Source organism: Monocercomonoides exilis (genome assembly GCF_001643675.1).
Source record: "Monocercomonoides exilis strain PA203 chromosome Unknown scaffold58-502437, whole genome shotgun sequence".
NCBI lineage: Eukaryota > Preaxostyla > Oxymonadida > Polymastigidae > Monocercomonoides > Monocercomonoides exilis.
The window spans coordinates 296,020-315,423 of NW_027150603.1; the positions used below are offsets into that span (position 1 = coordinate 296,020).

The 19,404-nt window shown below is 38.1% G+C and overlaps 4 protein-coding genes across 4 annotated transcripts; 1 reads left to right on the forward strand and 3 right to left on the reverse strand.

Moving 5' to 3' along the window:
• Positions 1–1,186: 1,186 nt before the first annotated feature.
• Positions 1,187–2,754, reverse strand: MONOS_2535 (uncharacterized protein; the record flags this gene model as incomplete). The annotated part of the gene is made up of 3 exons (XM_067872460.1): positions 1,187–2,267; positions 2,332–2,563; positions 2,627–2,754. 3 exons carry the CDS (start codon positions 2,752–2,754, stop codon positions 1,497–1,499), a joined length of 1,131 nt encoding a protein of 376 aa, XP_067719885.1. The 3' UTR covers positions 1,187–1,496.
• Positions 2,755–4,377: 1,623 nt separating this feature from the next.
• On the reverse strand, positions 4,378–5,961 carry MONOS_2536 (uncharacterized protein; the record flags this gene model as incomplete). The annotated part of the gene is made up of 2 exons (XM_067872461.1): positions 4,378–5,871; positions 5,917–5,961. The coding sequence occupies 2 exons, from the start codon at positions 5,959–5,961 to the stop codon at positions 4,378–4,380; spliced, it is 1,539 nt and encodes a 512-aa protein (XP_067719886.1).
• A 1,801-nt stretch (positions 5,962–7,762) lies between these two features.
• MONOS_2537 (uncharacterized protein) lies at positions 7,763–9,387 on the forward strand (the record flags this gene model as incomplete). The annotated part of the gene is made up of 5 exons (XM_067872462.1): positions 7,763–7,826; positions 7,964–7,991; positions 8,054–8,550; positions 8,631–9,176; positions 9,376–9,387. Exons 1-5 carry the CDS (start codon positions 7,806–7,808, stop codon positions 9,385–9,387), a joined length of 1,104 nt encoding a protein of 367 aa, XP_067719887.1. The 5' UTR covers positions 7,763–7,805.
• A 510-nt stretch (positions 9,388–9,897) lies between these two features.
• Positions 9,898–19,318, reverse strand: MONOS_2538 (uncharacterized protein; the record flags this gene model as incomplete). Its single annotated transcript, XM_067872463.1, has 4 exons — positions 9,898–10,602; positions 10,777–18,724; positions 19,052–19,144; positions 19,205–19,318. 4 exons carry the CDS (start codon positions 19,316–19,318, stop codon positions 10,226–10,228), a joined length of 8,532 nt encoding a protein of 2,843 aa, XP_067719888.1. The 3' UTR covers positions 9,898–10,225.
• Between the last annotated feature and the right edge of the window lie 86 nt (positions 19,319–19,404).

Sequence of the window (19,404 nt, forward strand, 5' to 3'; positions counted from 1 at the left end):
GAAAGGTATTTGAAAAGATGGAAGAAGAAGGATACGAAAATTGCATCACAAGCTTTCAGGAAATGCTGACAATTCTTTGTGAATATTTTCATTTTTCCAATCTATCAAGAAACTCAAGTGATTATCTTGTTCATCTTTGAAACAACTTTTCGAGCCAATTCAACAAATGGAATCTTCATCCTTGAAAAGAAGAAGAAAAATGGAATGAAATGGAAATAGAGAATAAGAGAATGCAGATTGCAGCAAATAAACAACCAATGATAAATGAGAAGAAGAAAAGAGAAGAGAGAAGAAAAGATTTCATTCAAAAGCAGTTTTATTTGGATGAACAATAAGAATATTCAACACAAATTGTGCGTTTTTCATTCTTTTAAATCATTCTTCTCATTATCGCCTTCTGCTTCTGCTTCCATCTCACTCAAGCAATCATTCACTTGCACAAAATCAGTTTTCATTTCATCAATCAATCCATCTTCTTTTTCTTCCGCAGTTTCTCGAACATCACCTCTTCCTTCTCAGAATGAACCAGCCAATCTCATTTCGCTCATTTGGAATGAGAATTCATTTGAGAGTCAGAAAGATCAGCTTTCAGCTCACATTGCAAAGCCAAAAGGCAAAACCGATGAAAGCATTGAAAAGGAAGCCTGGAAAGAAAACAACACATCTGTTGGTGAGTTGTCTGCATCTGTATTGCCTGAAGTTTTACCAACTGCAAGTCAAGAATTAGCATCCACTCCAACTTCAAGATTCAAGAATTCTTTTCTTCTGGCTCATTTGCAATTGACTGTGAATGTTTCTTGATGATTTGGAAAGAGAAATTGGAAACTGAAAAGGAAAGCCAATTCAATGAACGAGAAAGATGGAATGAAAAACACATCCAATCAGGGGAGGAAGTGAATATTTGAGAAAGAATGAATATTACGATTGAGGATCAAGAGCTGACACTCCAATCATCAAAAGTGAATTTCTTCTTCCATATGTTCATACACTTCCGTTGAACACACTTTTTGTGTTTCTGTTGTTTCATTCACTGCATCACTTCAATTTAAACATTTGCGTTTCAAAAAAAGCAGAGAAGAGGCGACTGAACACAAATAACAAGAAAGAAAATATCATTAATTCTTGAAACTTGCGAGAAGTTGGATATTCGGTGATAATTTTTTCCCCCAAAGAAAAGAAGGAATCGAATGTTGATGTTTCATATTTTTTTGCTTTACAGAATTTCAAAGAAATGATGAAAATAAAGATATAAAACAAACTTTACGTTTGTTGAATGTAACATGATACTGAATGAAAAATAAACAAAAATTTTGAGTTACAGAATAAAAAACATTTCATTCCCTCAGACATTTACACCAGTTGCTGATGATTTATCAGACAATCCAATAAAAAATTTCAATTGAGAAAGGCTGCAAACAGCCATTTGCAGATGAAGGAAATAATCAAAATACAAAAATTGAAATTCAGAGAAACAAAATGTGAAATATCACATTTCCTCAAATATTCACAAAATAATCAGAAATATTCAATGACAATTGATAATAAAGTCTTTTGTTAAGAAAACCGATTGTTTCATGAAAGCTTGTGATGATATCTTCGTATCCTTCTTCTTCCATCTTTTCAAATACCTTCTTTCTGATCTCTTCTCCATTTTCGTCCTCTCCATTTTCATCATCCATCTTTCCTTCAAATCTTCCTGAAATTGCTAAAACAGCATCCAAACAATTACACACATTTTCATCTTCTAATGTTTGCTGATAAAGTTCTTCAAAAACAACATCAATTGCCCCACCTTTCAACAAATCATCAACTTTCTCAGGCTCACTTTTTGCTGCAAGTGCTATGGAAAAAATGCAAACACCGCAAATTCTTCCAAGACTATCCTTTGCTGCTCGATATAACCCCACAATGCTGCCTATGAACCTAATAAATTCTTCATTCCGCAATTTGCATTGGGATATGTTATCCATAATAATATCAAACCATCTCAAGATTACAATCTCTTCTTTCGCTTCTTTTCCTCTTCTTTCCTCTTCTTTCTCTTTCTTCCAATTCACATTTCTTGTCAACTCTTCCAGTTCCTTTATTGCCTCTCTCACAAAATGCAGTTCATTCATAATTGTATCTTCCAAACTTTTATCATTATCAAGCCTGTTTATCAAAAACTGCCAAGCAGACTGATAAGCAAGTCGTGTCAGGTTGCGATGCTCCTGATGGTACAGGATGATCTCTTTGATCTCATTCAGATACAATTCCTCTGATATTTCCTTATAAAAAAAAATAAAAAATAAAAACAAGAAAATTTAATAAAATTGGATAAAAATCACATACACAATACCCAAAACCGGTCAAAGCAAGCAAGGCCATTTCCACTTCTTCCTTTGCTTCTTCGTTTTCCTCTTTGTTTGAAGCAGCTTTCAGAAGATAAGGCAAACGAATTACAAGCAAATTTCCAGGAATCATGCAGTCGAACATCAATGCATAGCATTCGCAAACATCAGTAAGAAGCTTTTCATCCTTTTCTTCTTTTTTCTGATCTTCTTCAATCATCATCTTCTCAAATCTTTTGTTCAACAAAGAATCTTTAAAAGAATAATGCCAAGCGTTTTTCAACTCTATCCAATACGCAACACGTTTCATCAGCATCCGAACATTTTCCATTCGGATTTTCTTCTCTTCAATCATTTCATCGATTTTGTCAAACAGTTCTTTTGTGAAAACGGATTGGAAATTTTCTCTGCGCATCTCTTCCATAATTTTATTCATTTCTAGGATTTTCTGTTTCTGTTCATTCTCATTGCAATTTTCCACTTTATGAAATATTTCTTTAATAAAAATTGAAAAAGAAATATAAAAAAAATTTTTTTTTCCCCCAAAGTATTGAAAGTTCAATCAAGAAAAAAAAATGCTCGAACTTGTAAACTTTTCTGTAAGCTCTGTTTTCAATTCTCCTTCTTCTTTGTCATCACAATCTTCTTCTTCTTCCTTTTCTTCTTCAACACCACAGACCAAACTTACTTCGTTCATTATGTGTTCTGGGAAAATGAAAGGAATGCCAAATATACAACAAGTTAATCAACAAATTCAAACATCTTTATTTATCTCCAGAACAGAAAGTTAACAGTGCTGCAACAAATGCTATGCTTTATATCAATCGGAAGCAAAAATGAAAAAGGAAGAATAAATGAATTCGCTTGCTGCAAACAAGAATTAATCCAATCTTTTTATTCTTGTTGATCGAACCAACTGATAGTTTATGGGAGATGATTACCAAAAAAAAAGTCATTTTCTTTTTGAAACAACATCTTTCCAATTTTGGAAATATTATTTCTATTTCATTGAAAAGGATAAATGTTCGGCCACTGACATTTCAAAGAAATAAAGTTATTTTTTTGCTTATTTAAAAGCTGATTTTGATTGAAGACAAGGGCAACAACGGTTTGTTTGCTTAAAGAATTTTGCAATTATTTTTATCTTTTCTTTTTTCATTTCCAATTTTAAGATCATTCTCAAGCTTATTGAAGAAGAAAGAATTGATTTGGCAAATACTAATACTGATTTTATTCAAAAGAATGCGATTCAACAGCAGGTGAAATACCAGAAGAGAAAGGAAAATCACTTTCAAAGCGAAACAAGCAATAAATGCAAACATGTGAAGGATGATTCCAACACCAAAGATTCACAGATTCATAATTGATGAAGCAACAACAACAACTGCAACCATTTTCTTTGATGTTTGTCAAAAGCTTTTAATTGCAAAAGTCATTTGATTTCGATTGAATGAAGATTGGATGAGGAAGTTAAAATAACCAATCTTCCAAGATGGATTCATCTTTGATTCAAAAGAGCAAATCTTTTTTTTCCCCATTCAGTTGCCAATGGTGGTGATGATATGAAAAAGAAAAACAATCAAGCGGATAATTCTTGTTGTTTCCATCAGAACGGAGAGAGAGATATTCACATCTTTTTATTGCTCAAAATGCCCTTCAGTGTCAAAGTGATCTTCTTTGAGCCAGTCAGAAATTCTTCTTTGGACTTCAATGCTCACATCTGAAATCGATTGCATTTAAAAAGCGAAAGGATATCCATTCAAATACGTTATCAATCCTTCATTTTTCTGAAAGCTTTATTGTTATTGAAGCGTTGTAGGTTCATGTGCCTCAATTGTTCAGACGAGAAAGAGATGCAGAAGCGCTTTCTGAAGAAATTCCAGAAGCAGATTGATGCTTCATTTTTCTTCACATTTATCGCATTCATCCAATTCTCGCGGAGAAATCAAATACAAATATCTTCAAAAACCATTTCCTTTTATTTCGAACTCAACATTCTTCTGGTCAATCAACAGAAAGATTCCATTCTTTTTTCCTCAGCCATTTTTTACCAAACACTCGTCAATAACATTGGAAACAACTTCATTCGTTTTCCCTCCTCCTTTTCTGTTTCGAAGAAAGGAAGAGAGAAAATACAAATAGCACAGAAGAAAAGGCAGAAGCCAATTTGCACAAGAATGTTATAACTGCAGAGATGAGGACGCATTGTGAAAAGTTCATTTCTTTTGGAATCTTTTGAACATGAATTATTTTCTGCTGTTATGGAAATGAACGAAGCATAGAGTTGGTTCCTTGTCTTCAGCATTCTTTCAATTTCTTCTTCCTCTTCTTCTTCCACCAATTTCATTATTCCTCTCTCTTCCTCGAGTTCCTCATTCATCTCCAAACCATCCGTCGATATTTGCACCTGTTCCACATCTTTCCTCACTTCATCTGAACAACCATCTGAAGTTATCTCCAAAGACCCATCTGCCTCTTCTTCTTCTGCTCTCCTGTTCTCCTGTTGGATGCCATCAGATGGAGAAGAACTACACAATTCTGGTTCTTCTGAATGCTGCTTGTCTGCACCCGCCTCAGCCTCTGCCTTCACAAACCTCAGCCGACTCAGCCCAAGCGCCTCCACAACCAGAGGTGCCATCGCTTCTTCCAGCTTCCCCTGTTTCTCTTTGATTCTCTCCACAAACTTTCTGTGCGCTGTCGGATACCAGCCTTTCTCCTCGTTCCCATCACCTCCCTCTCTCCCTCCATCTTTGCCTCCATCTTCTTCTCCCTTTTCTTCTCCCTCTTCACCATTCCCATTTCCTTCCTCCACCTCTTCTCTCCCATCTAGCATCGCCAGAGCAATCGCTTCTGGAAATAGAACCACATCCTCCATCCTCAGCCCCGCAGCCAGCATTCCCTTCTCCACAATCTCCCCCGCTTCACACACTTCAACCCCTCGCCCCATCACTTCGTCTTCCAGCTTCGCCACCACACTCCTCGACTGTTGTGATCGCCATATTTGCATTGAAGGGTCAAACAGATCGTAGATCGACGGGAACGCATTCACATCTGCCGCTGCAAAGATCCGCTTGCTCCCCGACTTCGTGCCCACCGACGCTGCAAGCGACTGAAGCGGCGCCACCAGCGGAACCGAAAGCATCGCCGAAAGCGCCACATCGTATGCACACACAACAGCCCCATACAGCACCGCCCGCCGAGCCACAACATATCCCCGCAGCGTCTGCAGCGCCCGCGGCGACAGCAGCAGCTGCAGCGACAGCGGCATGTGCCGCCCATACACCCCAGCTGCCTCAGGCACCACAATCCGCAGCTGTCTCTCGATGTAATCTATCGCTGCAGATGTGGATGACGCAGCCACTGCTGAGGCATCTGAATGGTCAATTGTAGTAGCTGATGAAGAAGATGATGGCTGATCATCTTCTGCTGCCTTCTTCTCTTCACTTCTCCGCCTCCGGAATGGCGAAGTTGATCGGAGGGCTGCTCCAGTTGAAGAAGACGATGAAGACGATGAAGAAGAAGGCGCCGAGCGAAGAAAGAACTACTGTACTTCGAAGGAAACAAGAAGCTTTTTCAGACACCCCACCACGTCTGCAGGCAGCTCCATCGGTGACGCAAACGCAATATCCATATTCGGATCAGAAAGATCAACCAGTAGAGAAAGCTCGCTGTTTTCAAGTGGAGGGAAAAGGATGGAAAAAAGTTTCTTCAGGTGAGGAGTTGAAATGAGAAGAAAAAAGGGAAGAAGGAGCAAAATCAATGAAAACTAAATTAATCGATTCGTCAAGCATCAAGCGAATTTATTGAGAGAAAAATGAAAAGAAATATTTAGAAATGGAGTGTGCTGTAATTACTATTATTTGTTCATTCTGTTGGATTAAGGCAAAAAATCCACAGCTGCCTTGAGGCATCAGAAAATTTCACAAAATGTTTGCCATTCCAACCTCAAAATCAAAAGTCTGTGAAGCTCCAATTCCAGATGAAAGAAACATTCGCTGGATTTGGGTAAGTTTTATTTCCTATCTTTATTTTCCATTCAAAAAACAGACTTTTTCATTTTCTGTATAAAACATCATTGCTCAACAAGTTTATTTGTTTCTTCTTCTTTTCTCTTTTAATTTCTGGATTAGATGCAGAATGCGAAGAAAATCAACAGATAACGTGAATGAAGAAGATGAAGATGAAGAGGAAGAGGAAGAAGATTGATGGGTTTAGAACTGAAATCGAAGGCACAGCTATACAAAAACTTAAAAGTCAATGAATTCCTTGGAGATGAAGATGAGAGTGGATGAGAATGAATGGAATGAGCTGGGTGTGTTGATGCGACAATTTAGAAGAGGTGCAAAATTGTCTATGTTCATTGGAAGATGCTGATGTCGCTGGTGATGGTGAAGCTGCAATGGAACCTTTTACAACTTAAATAAAAAAACCGATGTGAAATGCGAAAATTGAGAAGCGAAGCATTGCAACGAATTTGGAAGATGGCACATGAAGAATAGCCGAATAAGTGAACAATTTTCAGTTAATTTGATTCCCAACTTGATCCTGAATTTGACAAACTTCGAATGATAATCATATTGCTTGCACAAAATGGATAGAACTTCGAAGAATGAAACCCAGATGCAACAGACCTTAGTGTTGTTTAATTGCCAAAAAGCACTCGATAATTGGAGAAATCTTCGATGACGTTCCTCATTTGCTTTCATTCGAAAACGGAATTGGAAACAATTAAGTCGCTTTCCAGGTTTGTCTGGCTCGAATTGAGAATCAGGTGAGCTAAAGAAAAAAATGGTGTTTGTTGGTCCGTTTTTCATTTTCTCCTTCCTTTTTTTCAACAAATATCCAGATTTCCATATTTCCAACTTCTTTCCTTGCCAAAAATACTTCTCCACTGCATTTCCTTTTTGAATGCTATATAATTTTGATTGTTCCAACTTTTTCATTGAATTCCATCCATAAATCTTCATTCAATAAAATAACATTTGAATTTGTTTTCATCTCTTGTTCCAAATAAAAATCGTATATCTTGTGTAACTTCATTTGTCTCCAAATTGCTATATAATAATCTGCCCCATTCTCATCGTGTTGCACTCCAAAGCGGAGATTGGCCATTTCAACAATAATTCATATTCCTGGGCTTTGAAAAGGATATAGATGATAATATCTTCACAATCAATAAAACAATAAAAATTACATACATTGTATCTTTTTGCGTTTGAAATAAAATTGTTGTTTTCCCGTTGGCCATCCAATTACCAAAAATCATCAGACAGAATTTCAAATCCAATGAAAATCTATCATTGCCAGCTGTCATCACAGGAAATAATATTTCCAATTAAACAGAAAATGTTAACTCAAAGATCTCTCATTCAGCCTGTTGTCATTCAGTTTCAAATGTGATTAATCGATCAATTCATCCATAACAACAAAGAGAAAAAGCAAAGCGTTCTTTATCTTTGGAATTGCAGATCGAAAATGTCAACACAAGATTTTACAGTTTGAATGAATTTGTATTTTAAAGCTTTTTTGAGTTTTTATTTTTCATCTATTTCTTCCATCCAAACCTGTATTCGTTCAATATGAATGTCAAAATTTTGTTGTTCTCCAAATGCAATGGGTTTTCGTAAATGTAGGGACTAAACATATGTTGCAAATTCACTGGTTTGCAGTTATTGTATCGTTTGAATTCTTCTTAATTGCATTTCTTTTTTATTCTTTTTCAGAATTATTTTCTGATCTGGAAGATATCAATGAGGATGAACAGAAACAGAAAATTGAAGAAATGAATGGATTATTGGAAGAAATGGATAAAGAAGAATTCGAATTAGTTTTCACGAAAGAACTGTTTGATAAAATAAACAAAATGATTGAAGAAAAGAAAATATCAATGGATAATACACTGGTGCTGTTGAAACGTGTTGCGTATTGGATAGAGTTGAAAAACGTGTTAAATCTATGCTTTTATATATCTTCGCTGAGAGGAAGATTTGAGAAGATGATTATTGAAGAAGAAAAGAAAATAGATGAAAAGAATGAAAAGCTTCTGACTGATCTTTTTGAATGCTATGCAATGATACTCTATAACATGATTCCTGGAAATTTGCTTGTAATTTGTTTGCCTTATCTTCTGAAAGCTGCTTCAAACAAAGAGGAAAACGAAGAAGCAAAGGAAGAAGTGGAAATGGCATTATTAGCTTTGAATAGCATTGGGAGATATGAAGTATGAAAAATTTTTGAACATGTCGTTTTATTTTCTGACTTTTATTTTATTTTTTTATTTTTATTTTTTTGTTACATAAGAAAGTGCTAGAGGAAGTTTATGTTATGGAGTTTAAAGAAATAATCAAGTATCACCAAGAACACCACAATCTGACGCGGCTTGCTTATCAGTCTGCTTGGGAGTGTTTATTAAACAGATTTCAAAAAGATAAAAGTTTGGAAGAAGTTATTGTGAATGAACTGCATTTTGCGAGAGAGGCAATAAAGGAATTGGAAGAGCTGAAAGAACGTGTGGATTGGAAGAAGAAAAAAGAAGAGGAAAAAGGAAAGGAAACGAAAACACTCACTATTATTAGGAGATGGATAGATACCTTAGGTATTTTCTTCCACTTCTGCTCATCGAGGAATGAAGAGTATTCTGTGCTTGTCGAAAGCATTGTGCAGACATTTCGAGCAGCGAAGGATATAAATAGAGAAATAGGCAAGGAATGCTGTGATATATTTAAATCCTTAGCAGTGAATAAAGCTGTAGAAATTGAAGATTTGATAGAAAGCGGAGCTGTTGGCCTCATTTTGGAGGAAATTCTTCGACCAACAATGGATGACGAAATGACATGCAATTACTTGGTATTATTTGTCACATTATTCAGTCGATTGAAAGAAGAAAAGGATGGTGAAAAGGAAGAAGAGAAAAGAAAAATAATAAAAAGGAAAATGTTTGAAAAGTTAGAAGAAGAAGGATACGAAGATGTCATTGTAATCTTTCATGAAACATTTGATTTTCTTCAACAAAAATTTTTTAATGCGTTATTGTTGGATATTTCAGATTATTTTATGAACGTTTGAGGAGATTGGATGCAGTTCATTTTGTAGCTCAAATAATATTGAACTTTTTTTCATCGTTTCACATTATTGTGGGGGAAAAAATATAATTTGTAACCTTTTTAATAAATCTTATTAATTGTTTCCACTTCATTTTGATGAAATGAATAAATAAAGAAATAATTAAAGAACAATACTTTTTCTTTCTTTATTCGTAAATTTTCCAAAAATAATATATCTGCAAAATTGTATCATGAGAAAAAAACAGATACAAACAGATTCACACAATGCTAGCTACGGCCTCATTTCTGATCTTTGAAACAACTTCACTGTCAGCCAGCTTCTTTCCTTTCCTTTCGTTCTCTTCTCTTTTTCTTATTATTTTTCATCGAAAAAGTTTGTATCGAAAAAATAACTTCTTTATTTTCCTCAGATAACTTACATCATACTCAATCACCACCAAGAGCGAATGAAATAAAATTAGCGAATGAAGAAAGAAAACCATGAAACATAAATAAAATTGTTGAAAAAATAAAAGATAATGAAGAAAATGAAGAGGAAGAAGAGGAAGAGAGAGAAACATCAAACACAGCAAGAATGAACCTCTGAAGTGTAGTTTTTCAAAAATCTCGTTGAGATAATTATGTAAAAACTTCGAACGGAAGAGCTATTTCAAAAAAAGTTCACAAATAATTCTTTTTGAACAATACTGTTTATTTTTTAAATTTTCTGGAGCTGAAAAAAGAAAGAAAAGAAAACATAACTTCATTTTCGTAACAACGTTAATATAACAAGAATTTTGAAATAAACCAACAAATAAATGGTCAACATTCAATCAGTTTGCAAAAAATCTATTAAAATTTTTCTGCATGCAAGTGCACACAACTTTTCCGAAGAGTTTCATTTTCGCTTTGATCAGATTCTCCAAAAAAATCACTATCACCATTTTCCTCTGTCAAGCAACCATCCACCTCTTCGTCTTTGGTTGCCTTGTTGTGCTTTTCAACATTTTCGATCCAGTCTGCAATTGACTTCGCATTTTGCAGGTTGATCTGTGCAGAAAGACATGCTGGGTTGTTCTGCAAGGCGCGCTGGAACATAGCGACAGCATCTGAATACATCCCAAGCTGCAAGCGCAATATTCCAAGATTGTTCAACGCTGGAACGAAGGTTGGGTGCGTCAGAAGAAGGATATCGAAGCATTCCTGCGCTTTCTTCAAATAAGCAGTTCCTTAATGATGTTAAATTTTGATAAAGAAAGTTTGACATGATGATACAAAATATTGAGAAAAGTTCAGTCAGAATCATTAAAAAATTGAACAAAATTGTTTTCATTCAAAAAAAAAAAAAAAAAAAAAAAAAAAAAAAAAAAAATGAATGAATCAAAAGAACTAATTGCTCATACCTCTCATCATCAAATGCACTCCGAGATTGTTCACTAGTGATCTGTTCGTGCAGAAAATTGGCAGAAATTTTCTGAAGAGAAGTTCGCTTTGCATAATATCGCGAGAAAGATGCAGCAGCGCAGCTGAATTTGCAAGCGCAACAATCTGAAAAGGATTGTAGTGAGCGAACGAAAGAGGCTGCGACAGCTCAGTGAGATTGAACGCAAGCAGCAGAAAGGCACTCGGAGCAGCATTAGACGAGGAAGCAGCCAGATTGCTTTCCATTGGATGAATCTGTTGGTTTGCCTCCGCAGATTGCGGCTGTGCTGACTGGAAAGCTTGCCCTTGGCTCTTCTTTTCCTCACCAAATTGCTCGCTTCTGCTGAATTCGCTTTTCTCTCTCAACTCGTCCTCGTCCACAACAGCAGGCAAACAGTCATCTTCCAAATTTTCATCATCTTCGTCATCCACCATGACATTGCCCATTCCTTCTCTTCCTCTTCCTTCTCCTTCCATCCTTCCTCCATTCCCACCAAACTGCGAAGCATACCCTCCATTCTCGCCTCCTCCTATTCCTCCTCCTCCTCCAATGCACATTCCATTACTTGATGATGATGACGCTCCCACATTTGTCATGGGTGAATGCGCCAATCCACTGACATCCTGCTCAGAACGTCCGCAACTTCCAACACTCAACGTGAGTGTGATTCCTTCGCTTGCTGAGCTCAGTACACGAGAAAACAGTGAAAGTGCCGTGAAGAACTCGCCCTGCTTCAGACAGAGCACCCCTTCATTCACCTCAATTATCAGCCGGAGCGTGTTATATGCTGTTTCTGATAACGAGTCGCTGTTTTCATCGTCGTTGATTTCTTCTTCATTCTCGTTGTTATCCTCATTTCTGTTCTCTTTCCCACAATTCCTCATCTTTTTCATGCATCCAAGCAGACATCTGCTGATTTCGAGGCACCTTAGAGCTTCAGAACGGAAGAAAAGGCACGAATTTCTGAAGTCGTGTGTGTAAAACTTGGCGCATGCAGCAGCAGCCTCACTCAAGGCTGGAAGAACAAGCGGTTTTCTTTTGATAGCCAGGCTTTCCTGCCTCACTTGCTTCTCAGCCAGCTTCATAATCTCCAATCTCTTCTGGTCCTGCCGCTGCAACTTGCTCCTCATTTTCAATGGAAGATGCTCTTTGTGCACGATGATGGAAGACAGATCGCTTATGTTGGTCTGCGCCAGCAACCTCAAACTTTCCTTCCTCTTCTTCTCTTCCTCTTCCTTCGCATCCTCTTCCTCCTCCTCTTTAATAAGCTCGTCTTCAAATCCATAGTTGAAAAAGGGAGTGGTGAAGGAGCTGCCAATCAACAGAAGAGGAACAAATAGTCTTTGCAAAGTTGGGCTGAGCTGTGATCTTCGAATAGGAAACTTCTGAGAAACCACAAATGGAAGATACAAAGAGGAAGAAGAAGCAGAAGAAGAAGAAGGCATTGGAGAGAAGATTCCAGATGGGCTGAACGAACTATTGCTGCCTTGCTGATCGTGCGCAGTGTTTTGTGCACTGACAATATTACTCAGCTGGTTTTGGGTGTTTGCAGGTGAATGGATTAACAGATCACTCATTGAAGACGAAGGAGGAGAGGAGCGAATGATTGGAGAAGAAGCAGAAGAAGAAGATGATGAAGTCAAATTAAAATCATTTATAGAATTGTTGTTCATCCTTATTGAATGTTGCTGGCCATTGGTAGAAACCAGCACAATTGAAGAAGAAGGAGGAGAAGGCAGAGAAGAAGAAGAAGTTGAAGGCAACATTGACAACGATGAAGAAGACGTATTAGAAGCAGAAGAAGCATACGGTGAAAATGGATTTCCAATCAGCGATGAGTTCTGTCTGTTCAGAAAAGGCAGAGCAGAAGAATTAGGAGCAATGCTTGGTGTGGCATAAAACATCTCCTGCTGGAAGAAAGAAGTGTCCGGAGAAAGCTGAGGAAAAACCGAAGTCAAGAACGAGGAGGAAGGCGAAGGAAGAGGGAAACTGAAGGAATATTCGTTTGTGCTTCCAGAAGATGAAGAAGAGGAAGAGGAAGAAGCAGGAAGGGAAGAAGGAGACAAAGGAGAAGCATCCAAATGGTGGGGGAAAGAGAGAGGGGGTTGAAGAGCAGAAGACTGTACAGAATCGAAGAAAGACGATGATGATGAATCAAAAGAAGATGAAAACACAGGCAGCAGAGACATTTGAGAGTGCTGGCTGGAGTCAGACTGGATGCGAGGGAGGTTGGAGTGATGGCTGAGAAAGAGAGAATGCTGATGCTCGGATTGATCCAACAGCTGAGAATGGATGGGCGGAGTGGGATAGGGAAGAGTCATTGTGAATGGAGGAGATGGCTGGATGGAAATGGAAGAAGAAATAGAAGGAGAAGGAGAATGTGAAGAAAAAGAGGAGGAGGAGGAAGATGAGGTAGATGAAGAGGAAGAAGGAGATGAAAGCGAAGGCAAAGCAAATGAGGACAAAGAAGGCAGAGAAAAGGATGATAATGATGATGATGATTGAGGAGGAGATGATGGATGCAAAAACAAACCAGAACTGTTCGGAACGGCAAACATTGTGGATGTGGCAGACTCTGTTTGCTGATCAAAAGAAGAAGCAGCCGAAAAAATGAAAGAGGAAAATGTGGATGAAAGAGGAATGGACGTCGAAGAAGAAGAGGGAGAAGAGGAGGAGGAAGAAGAAGATAGAAAAGAATTTGCATTTCCTTCTTTTCTTCTCTTGATTTGATTCACTTCTTCTTCCTCTTCCTCTTTCACTTCATTCTCCTCCTCATCCTCTTCTCCTTTTTCTTTCCCATTGACTCTTTCTTTTTTCGTTGCTTTCCCATTTCCTTTCCCTTTTCCGCTTGTCTTTCCTTTTCCTTTCCCTTTCCCTTTTCCCTTTCCTCTTCCTCTCCCCTTCTTTTTCTCATTCATTTTACTTGGCGATAAAACCAGTTTTTCGCTCGTCTCTTCTGCTTTTAATGGGCCATCGTCTTCACATCGCATCCTCTTCCCATTGGCTGCTGGAACACTCTTGAAGCTTCTAGAGCTCTTTCCATTCCCTTCCATTTCTCTTTCTCCTTCTTCTTTCCCTTCCTTTTCTCTTTCTCTTTCTCTTTCTCCTCCTTTTCCTCCTCCTTTTCCTTTTCCCAATGCACTAATAACCAGCCCTTCTCCAACACCCACATTCTCCTTCACACTCCCTTCTTCTTTGCCATTTGGCTGCTTCAGTTCAACCACAAAGCTCTTCATCTGCTTTTCCACGGCCTTTCTGTCTGCCACCATCGCAGCTGCTGAATATACACCGCCCAACAAATAGAACAGAAGCATCTTTTGAATTCCATTGGCAGCAGATGCCACAAATGACTTGTCGATCTCCATTCTATCTGATTCTTCCTCTTCTTCTTCCACATCTTTTTCTTTAACTTTTTCTCCATTTTTCTCTTCTGTTTCTTCTTTCTCTTTGAATTTTGGATTATTCTTAGCTTCATTCTCGCTTCCATCATTCATAACTTGCAATCTGTTTGAATCTAAATTTGATTGATTGATGCAATCAAAACTGCTTTTCAGCTCTTTTTCATTCTCTCCATCGATTTTGTGTGTTTCGCCTTTGGATTCCCAGACTACAAGTGAATTATCTTCCTTTTTGATTGAAAGAGGCGAAAGCTGATGTTCATTCAGTTTGCTATTGAATTGAGAAGATTCACTCGAAAGAGAAGAAGAAATAGAAGAAGAAGAAGTTGCTTCAAATGCATCCACTTGATTCTGTTTCAACGAACCCTTCTTATTTTTTCTATCATCATCACTCAAATCGCCATTCCCTTCATCACCCACCCCATCCTCAGCAAACGACGCATTGATCAAGCAGACAGCCAGCATCTTTGCTCTTTCTATCAAATGCTCCTCCATCGACATCGTCAGCACAAACACATAATCTGACAACACACCTGGATGAACCATCCCTCCATTCACTGGCTTCACAATCTGATCAGATTGGTTCAATTTATTTGCAATTTTTTTGGATTCATTTCTGTTTGACTGGCTTTTTTGAATGAAAAAATCTTTTTTCTCGACAGCTGCACGGGATGTGCGAAGAGAATCGAGGAATTTGCCTTCGAAAAAGAGATGGAGAGAATAATTGCTGAGGACGAATGAAGAGCACTTCTTGATCTCTCTTTCAGACAGAAAAGAAAGAGAACTAAGAGAAGAAAGAGAAGAAAAAGAAGAAAAAGATGAAAGAGAAGAAGGAGAAGAAGGAGAATTCGATAAGTTCTGTGAAATGTTGGAAGGGACAGGCAAACGAGAAGGAGAAGAAAACATTGTCTGTTTGATAGGAGAAGAATAAGGAGAAGAAGCAGAAGCAGAAGGAGAAGTGGAAGAAGGGAAAACACTCAATGGAGAAGACAAAGAAGAAGAAGGAGAGGATGAAGAAGGAGAAGGAGAAGGAGAAGAGGAAGAAGTTGACATCTGCCTTGGAGGAGAAGCAGGTTGAGGTTGGATTGTTCGCATAGGAATGAGTATTTGAGGTGTTTGAGAAGCAAAAGTGAAAGGAAGATAAGAAGCATTCTGTGTTGATGAGACAGAAGAAGAAGGAGAAGAGGGAGAAGGAGAAAATGAGGAAGGAGAAGAAGAAGGAGGAGAAGGAGAAGAAGAAAATGATGAAGGAGATGTCGAATGAATATAAAAATTCTGCATCTGTTGAACAGACTGTGATTGAAAAGGGAACATTTGTGGTTGAAATGGCAGCTGCATCATTTTGAGTCCCTGAGGAAGATAAACAGAGGAGCCAGACTGAGTGAAAAGAGGAAGAGAAGAAGAAGAAGAAGAAGAAGAAGAAGAAGAAGAAGAGGAGGAGGAGGAGGAAGAAGAAGAATTTGGCAGTTGTTGTTGTTGTTGTGATTGTTGAGGGAAAGGGACGTTTGGAAGAAAAGATTGGAGTTTGGAGTAATTTTGCTGGAAAGTGGAAGAAGATGAAGGCGAGGAAGGAGAAGAAGAAGGAGAAGAAGAAGAGGAGGAGGAAGTTTGAGTTGGCTGGTTTGCTTTGAGTGGAAACAGCTGAGAAGATATATCAGTTGAAGGTGAAGAAGAAGATGATGATGAAGCAAAAGGTTGTTGGCTATTTGGATTGAATGATGAAATGCTGTTCATTGATTTGTTTGGACTAATACATGAAGTTGAAGATGATGAAGAAGAAGGAGGAGAAGAAGAAGAAAAACCCGTTCCGTTCATTCCCATCATTTGCGCTGTTTGATTGTGCTGTTGAGGAGTGGGATTGCTTAACGAGTTATTTGGATTCATATTTTGAGGCATTTGATGAGAAAGAGAAGAAGAAAGAGAAGAAGAAGAGGAGGAGGAGGAGGAAGAAGAGGAAGGCGGAGCATATGAAGATGTTGATGAAGATGTTGCATAGTTCATTTGCTGCATCATCTGCTGTGGTGCTGCTGGTTGAGCAATTGAATTGAAAGCAATTCCATTTGGATTGAAACTGAAAGGAGGATTCATAAACGACGAAGTTGCTGATGAAGCAAATGAACTTTGCATCATCTTCATTGGAGCATCAACATTTGTTGGCTGTTGTGTTGATGAGAAAGGAGGATAAAAGCGATTCTGCATCATCCCAACATCTAATGCTCCACCTCCTCCACTACCACCACCTCCTCCTCCACCTCCACCACCACCTCCTCCTCTTAATCTTCCTCCTTCTCCTTCATTCCTCCCATCAAATGCACCTTCCTTCTTCTTCTCCCCTTCTTCCTTCTCCTTTTCTTTTCCCCTCTCCTTCTCCCTTTCATTCTTCTCTTTCTCCTTCTCCTTCTCTCTCTTCCTCCTCTCATACAACTCCACCCCTTCCACTCTATGCACATCAAACGTTCCTTTCTGCAGCATCTCCTCCAATCCACTCGCAATCGCCCTGTTTTTCCTCGCCAGCAGTCGATCTGACTGCACATCATCTGCAATGGCATCTGGCATTCTGATGGAGGATGAAATTGGAGAAATGGAAGAAGAGGAGGAAGAAGAAGAAGAAGAAGAAGAAGAGGAAGAAGAAGAAACAGAAGCAATAGAAGATGTGTTTCTGCTGTTGTTGAATGGTCTTTGTTTGTATTGTTCTTCACTCATGCCCTGTTGTTGATATTGTTGTTGTTGTTGTTGGCTTTGCAATTGTTGTTGAGTGGTTTGATTATTCTGTTTGTTTATGTTGCTCATATTGTTCATATTGTTCATGTTATTCATATTGTTCATGTTATTCATGCTATTCATGTTATTCTGTGTATTCTGATTGCTCTGCTGCTGTTGTTGTTGACCCAGAAGAAGCTGACAGGCGCAGCTGTCGTCCAACTCACGCAACTTCCTCTGCATCTGCCTCACTTTCGCTGAAGAGCATTCAGATGAACGAGAAAGTGACTGAGAAAGCTGATTGAACTGTGGAGTGTGTTTCTGTTGCATTGTAAGTTGGACAATCAGATTAGAGGAGGAAGAAGGAGAAGGAGAAGGAGAAGAGCAGTTACTTCCTGAATATTCAGTGTATTCAGCTGGGAATAAATTGGAATTGGTTTGTGGTTTAGGCATTATTTCTGGTTGATTCTGTGAAGAAGAAGAAGAAGAAGAAGTTGATGATGATGATGACAATGATGGAGACAAATGTTGCATATTCATAGACAAAGGCGCAGACAAAGGCACAGCCATCGAAAGCTGAGCGCTTCTTGCGAGAAACTTGGAGTGGCGAGGAAGAGGCATGCGCTTTTTAACCAGAGAAATTGAAGGATAAAGCAAAAAGTGGGTCAGAAGGGAAGAAGCAGGCGAAGAATAGCAGAAAACAAGAGGGTTGTGTGTGGTGGTGATGGGGTGATTTGAGCGAAGAGGAGAAATAGAGCGAACTTGAGGATAAAGAACGGGTTGGTTGGGAGGAAGAGATTTGTAGAGAGAAGAAGGAGAAAGAGAAGAAGAAGAAGAAGGAGAAGAAGAAGATGATGATGTTGATGATGACGATGAAGTGTTCCAATCCAAAGAAGAAGAGGAAGAGGAAGAGGAAGAAGAAGATGTTTGTGGCGAAATGGGTAAGGTAATGTTGTGATGTGCTGTGTGTGTGTTTTTGAATGACGAGGAGATGACAACAGGAGAAAGCTGTGAAGAGAATGAAGGCAGAGTGAATGAGGAAGACTGAAGAGGCTGAATCTGTTGCTGTTGCTGTTGTTGTTGCTGCTGTTGCTGTTGTTGCCAAGATGAGAAGAGCTGAGGAGATGGCTGGGATATGTTTGGGGTGGCAAGAAGATCAATTGAAGAAGAAGAAGAATAGGAGGAGGGAGAAGAAGAAGAAGAAGAGGAAGAAGAGGAAGAGGAAGATGACATGAAAAGAGAAGGGGAGTTGAGTGAATTGGTTATGTTGTAAGAAGGCGACGGGCGAGGGAAAAGAGGAGATTGTTGGTTCTGCCCGAAATGTGAGTGAATGTTGCTCCGATAAATCGGAGGAGAAGAAGATAAAGCAGCCATTGAGGTGATTGAAATAGAGGAGCTTGCTGGGAGTGCTGTGGAGTTGCAATTGCCAGTGAGGGGAGGAGACGATGCAAAGAAATACGAATGAGCCGAAGTGTGTGAATTTGTTGTTGGACTCATTGAAGAAGAGTTTGGCTGGGCAATCTGGGAATTTATAAGCATTGATGTTCTGGGCTCTGGCAAAAGAGAAGTTGAAGGTACATTTGAGGTTCTGTCAGTTATTTCCTCAATAATGTCCAATTTAGATTCAATGTCATTGTCTTCGTCAACTGATAGATCGTCTGACTTTATCGCTGGTATTGTGATGTCGCTTGAAGGAGATGCAGGTGATGATATATTTGATATTTGTTTTTCTTCATCCATTTGCTTGGTATCTGCACAGATTTGCTCCAAATGATTTGATTGTAATTGTTGTTCAGAGTTATTCTGCCTAACAGGTTGTTTTGATTCACACTGTTCAATTGTAAAATTTGAACACGTTTTATTCTTTGAATCGTTCTTTTCACCTGAATCATAAAATTGAGAATGTATTTTCTGTTGTAATTCATGAAGGCAAGTAGATTGTTTGCATATGGCTATGTACGTATCAATAAATTGCTAAATTCAATTGTTATAATTAAATCAATCTCTAAAATTTTCTTCTTTAAAAAAAGTTCACACAATTAATCGAGATGATGAGAATGAAGGAATCAATTTCCGTGAAAATGAAAGAAATTCTTCTGCCTATAATAAATATGAATGTCTCAAAAGATATTTTTGCGAATTTTAATGATTTCAAACCAAGTGAGAATTTCCTCTTCTGAGTTCAAGTAATCCAATAAGAAATGAAGGCTTCCAGTAAAATGGAAGCGCCATCATAATAGACTTCAAACTCTACAATAAATGAAAATTAAATCTCGATGAATCCAGAGAAATAATTTGTTAATTACAAACATTAATTGCAATCTCAATATCTTCATCTTGAGTAAGATTTGATATTTCTGGAAATTGTCCTAGAGAAAATGACTGGCAGATGTCATTGTTAAGTTTATTGGGGCATTTGTTCATAAAAAAGGAATATAAAAATAATGATCATAACCCTTATATTCTTTCAGACAAATTCTTTCAAAAAGTTAACCGTTAACCTTTTTTGA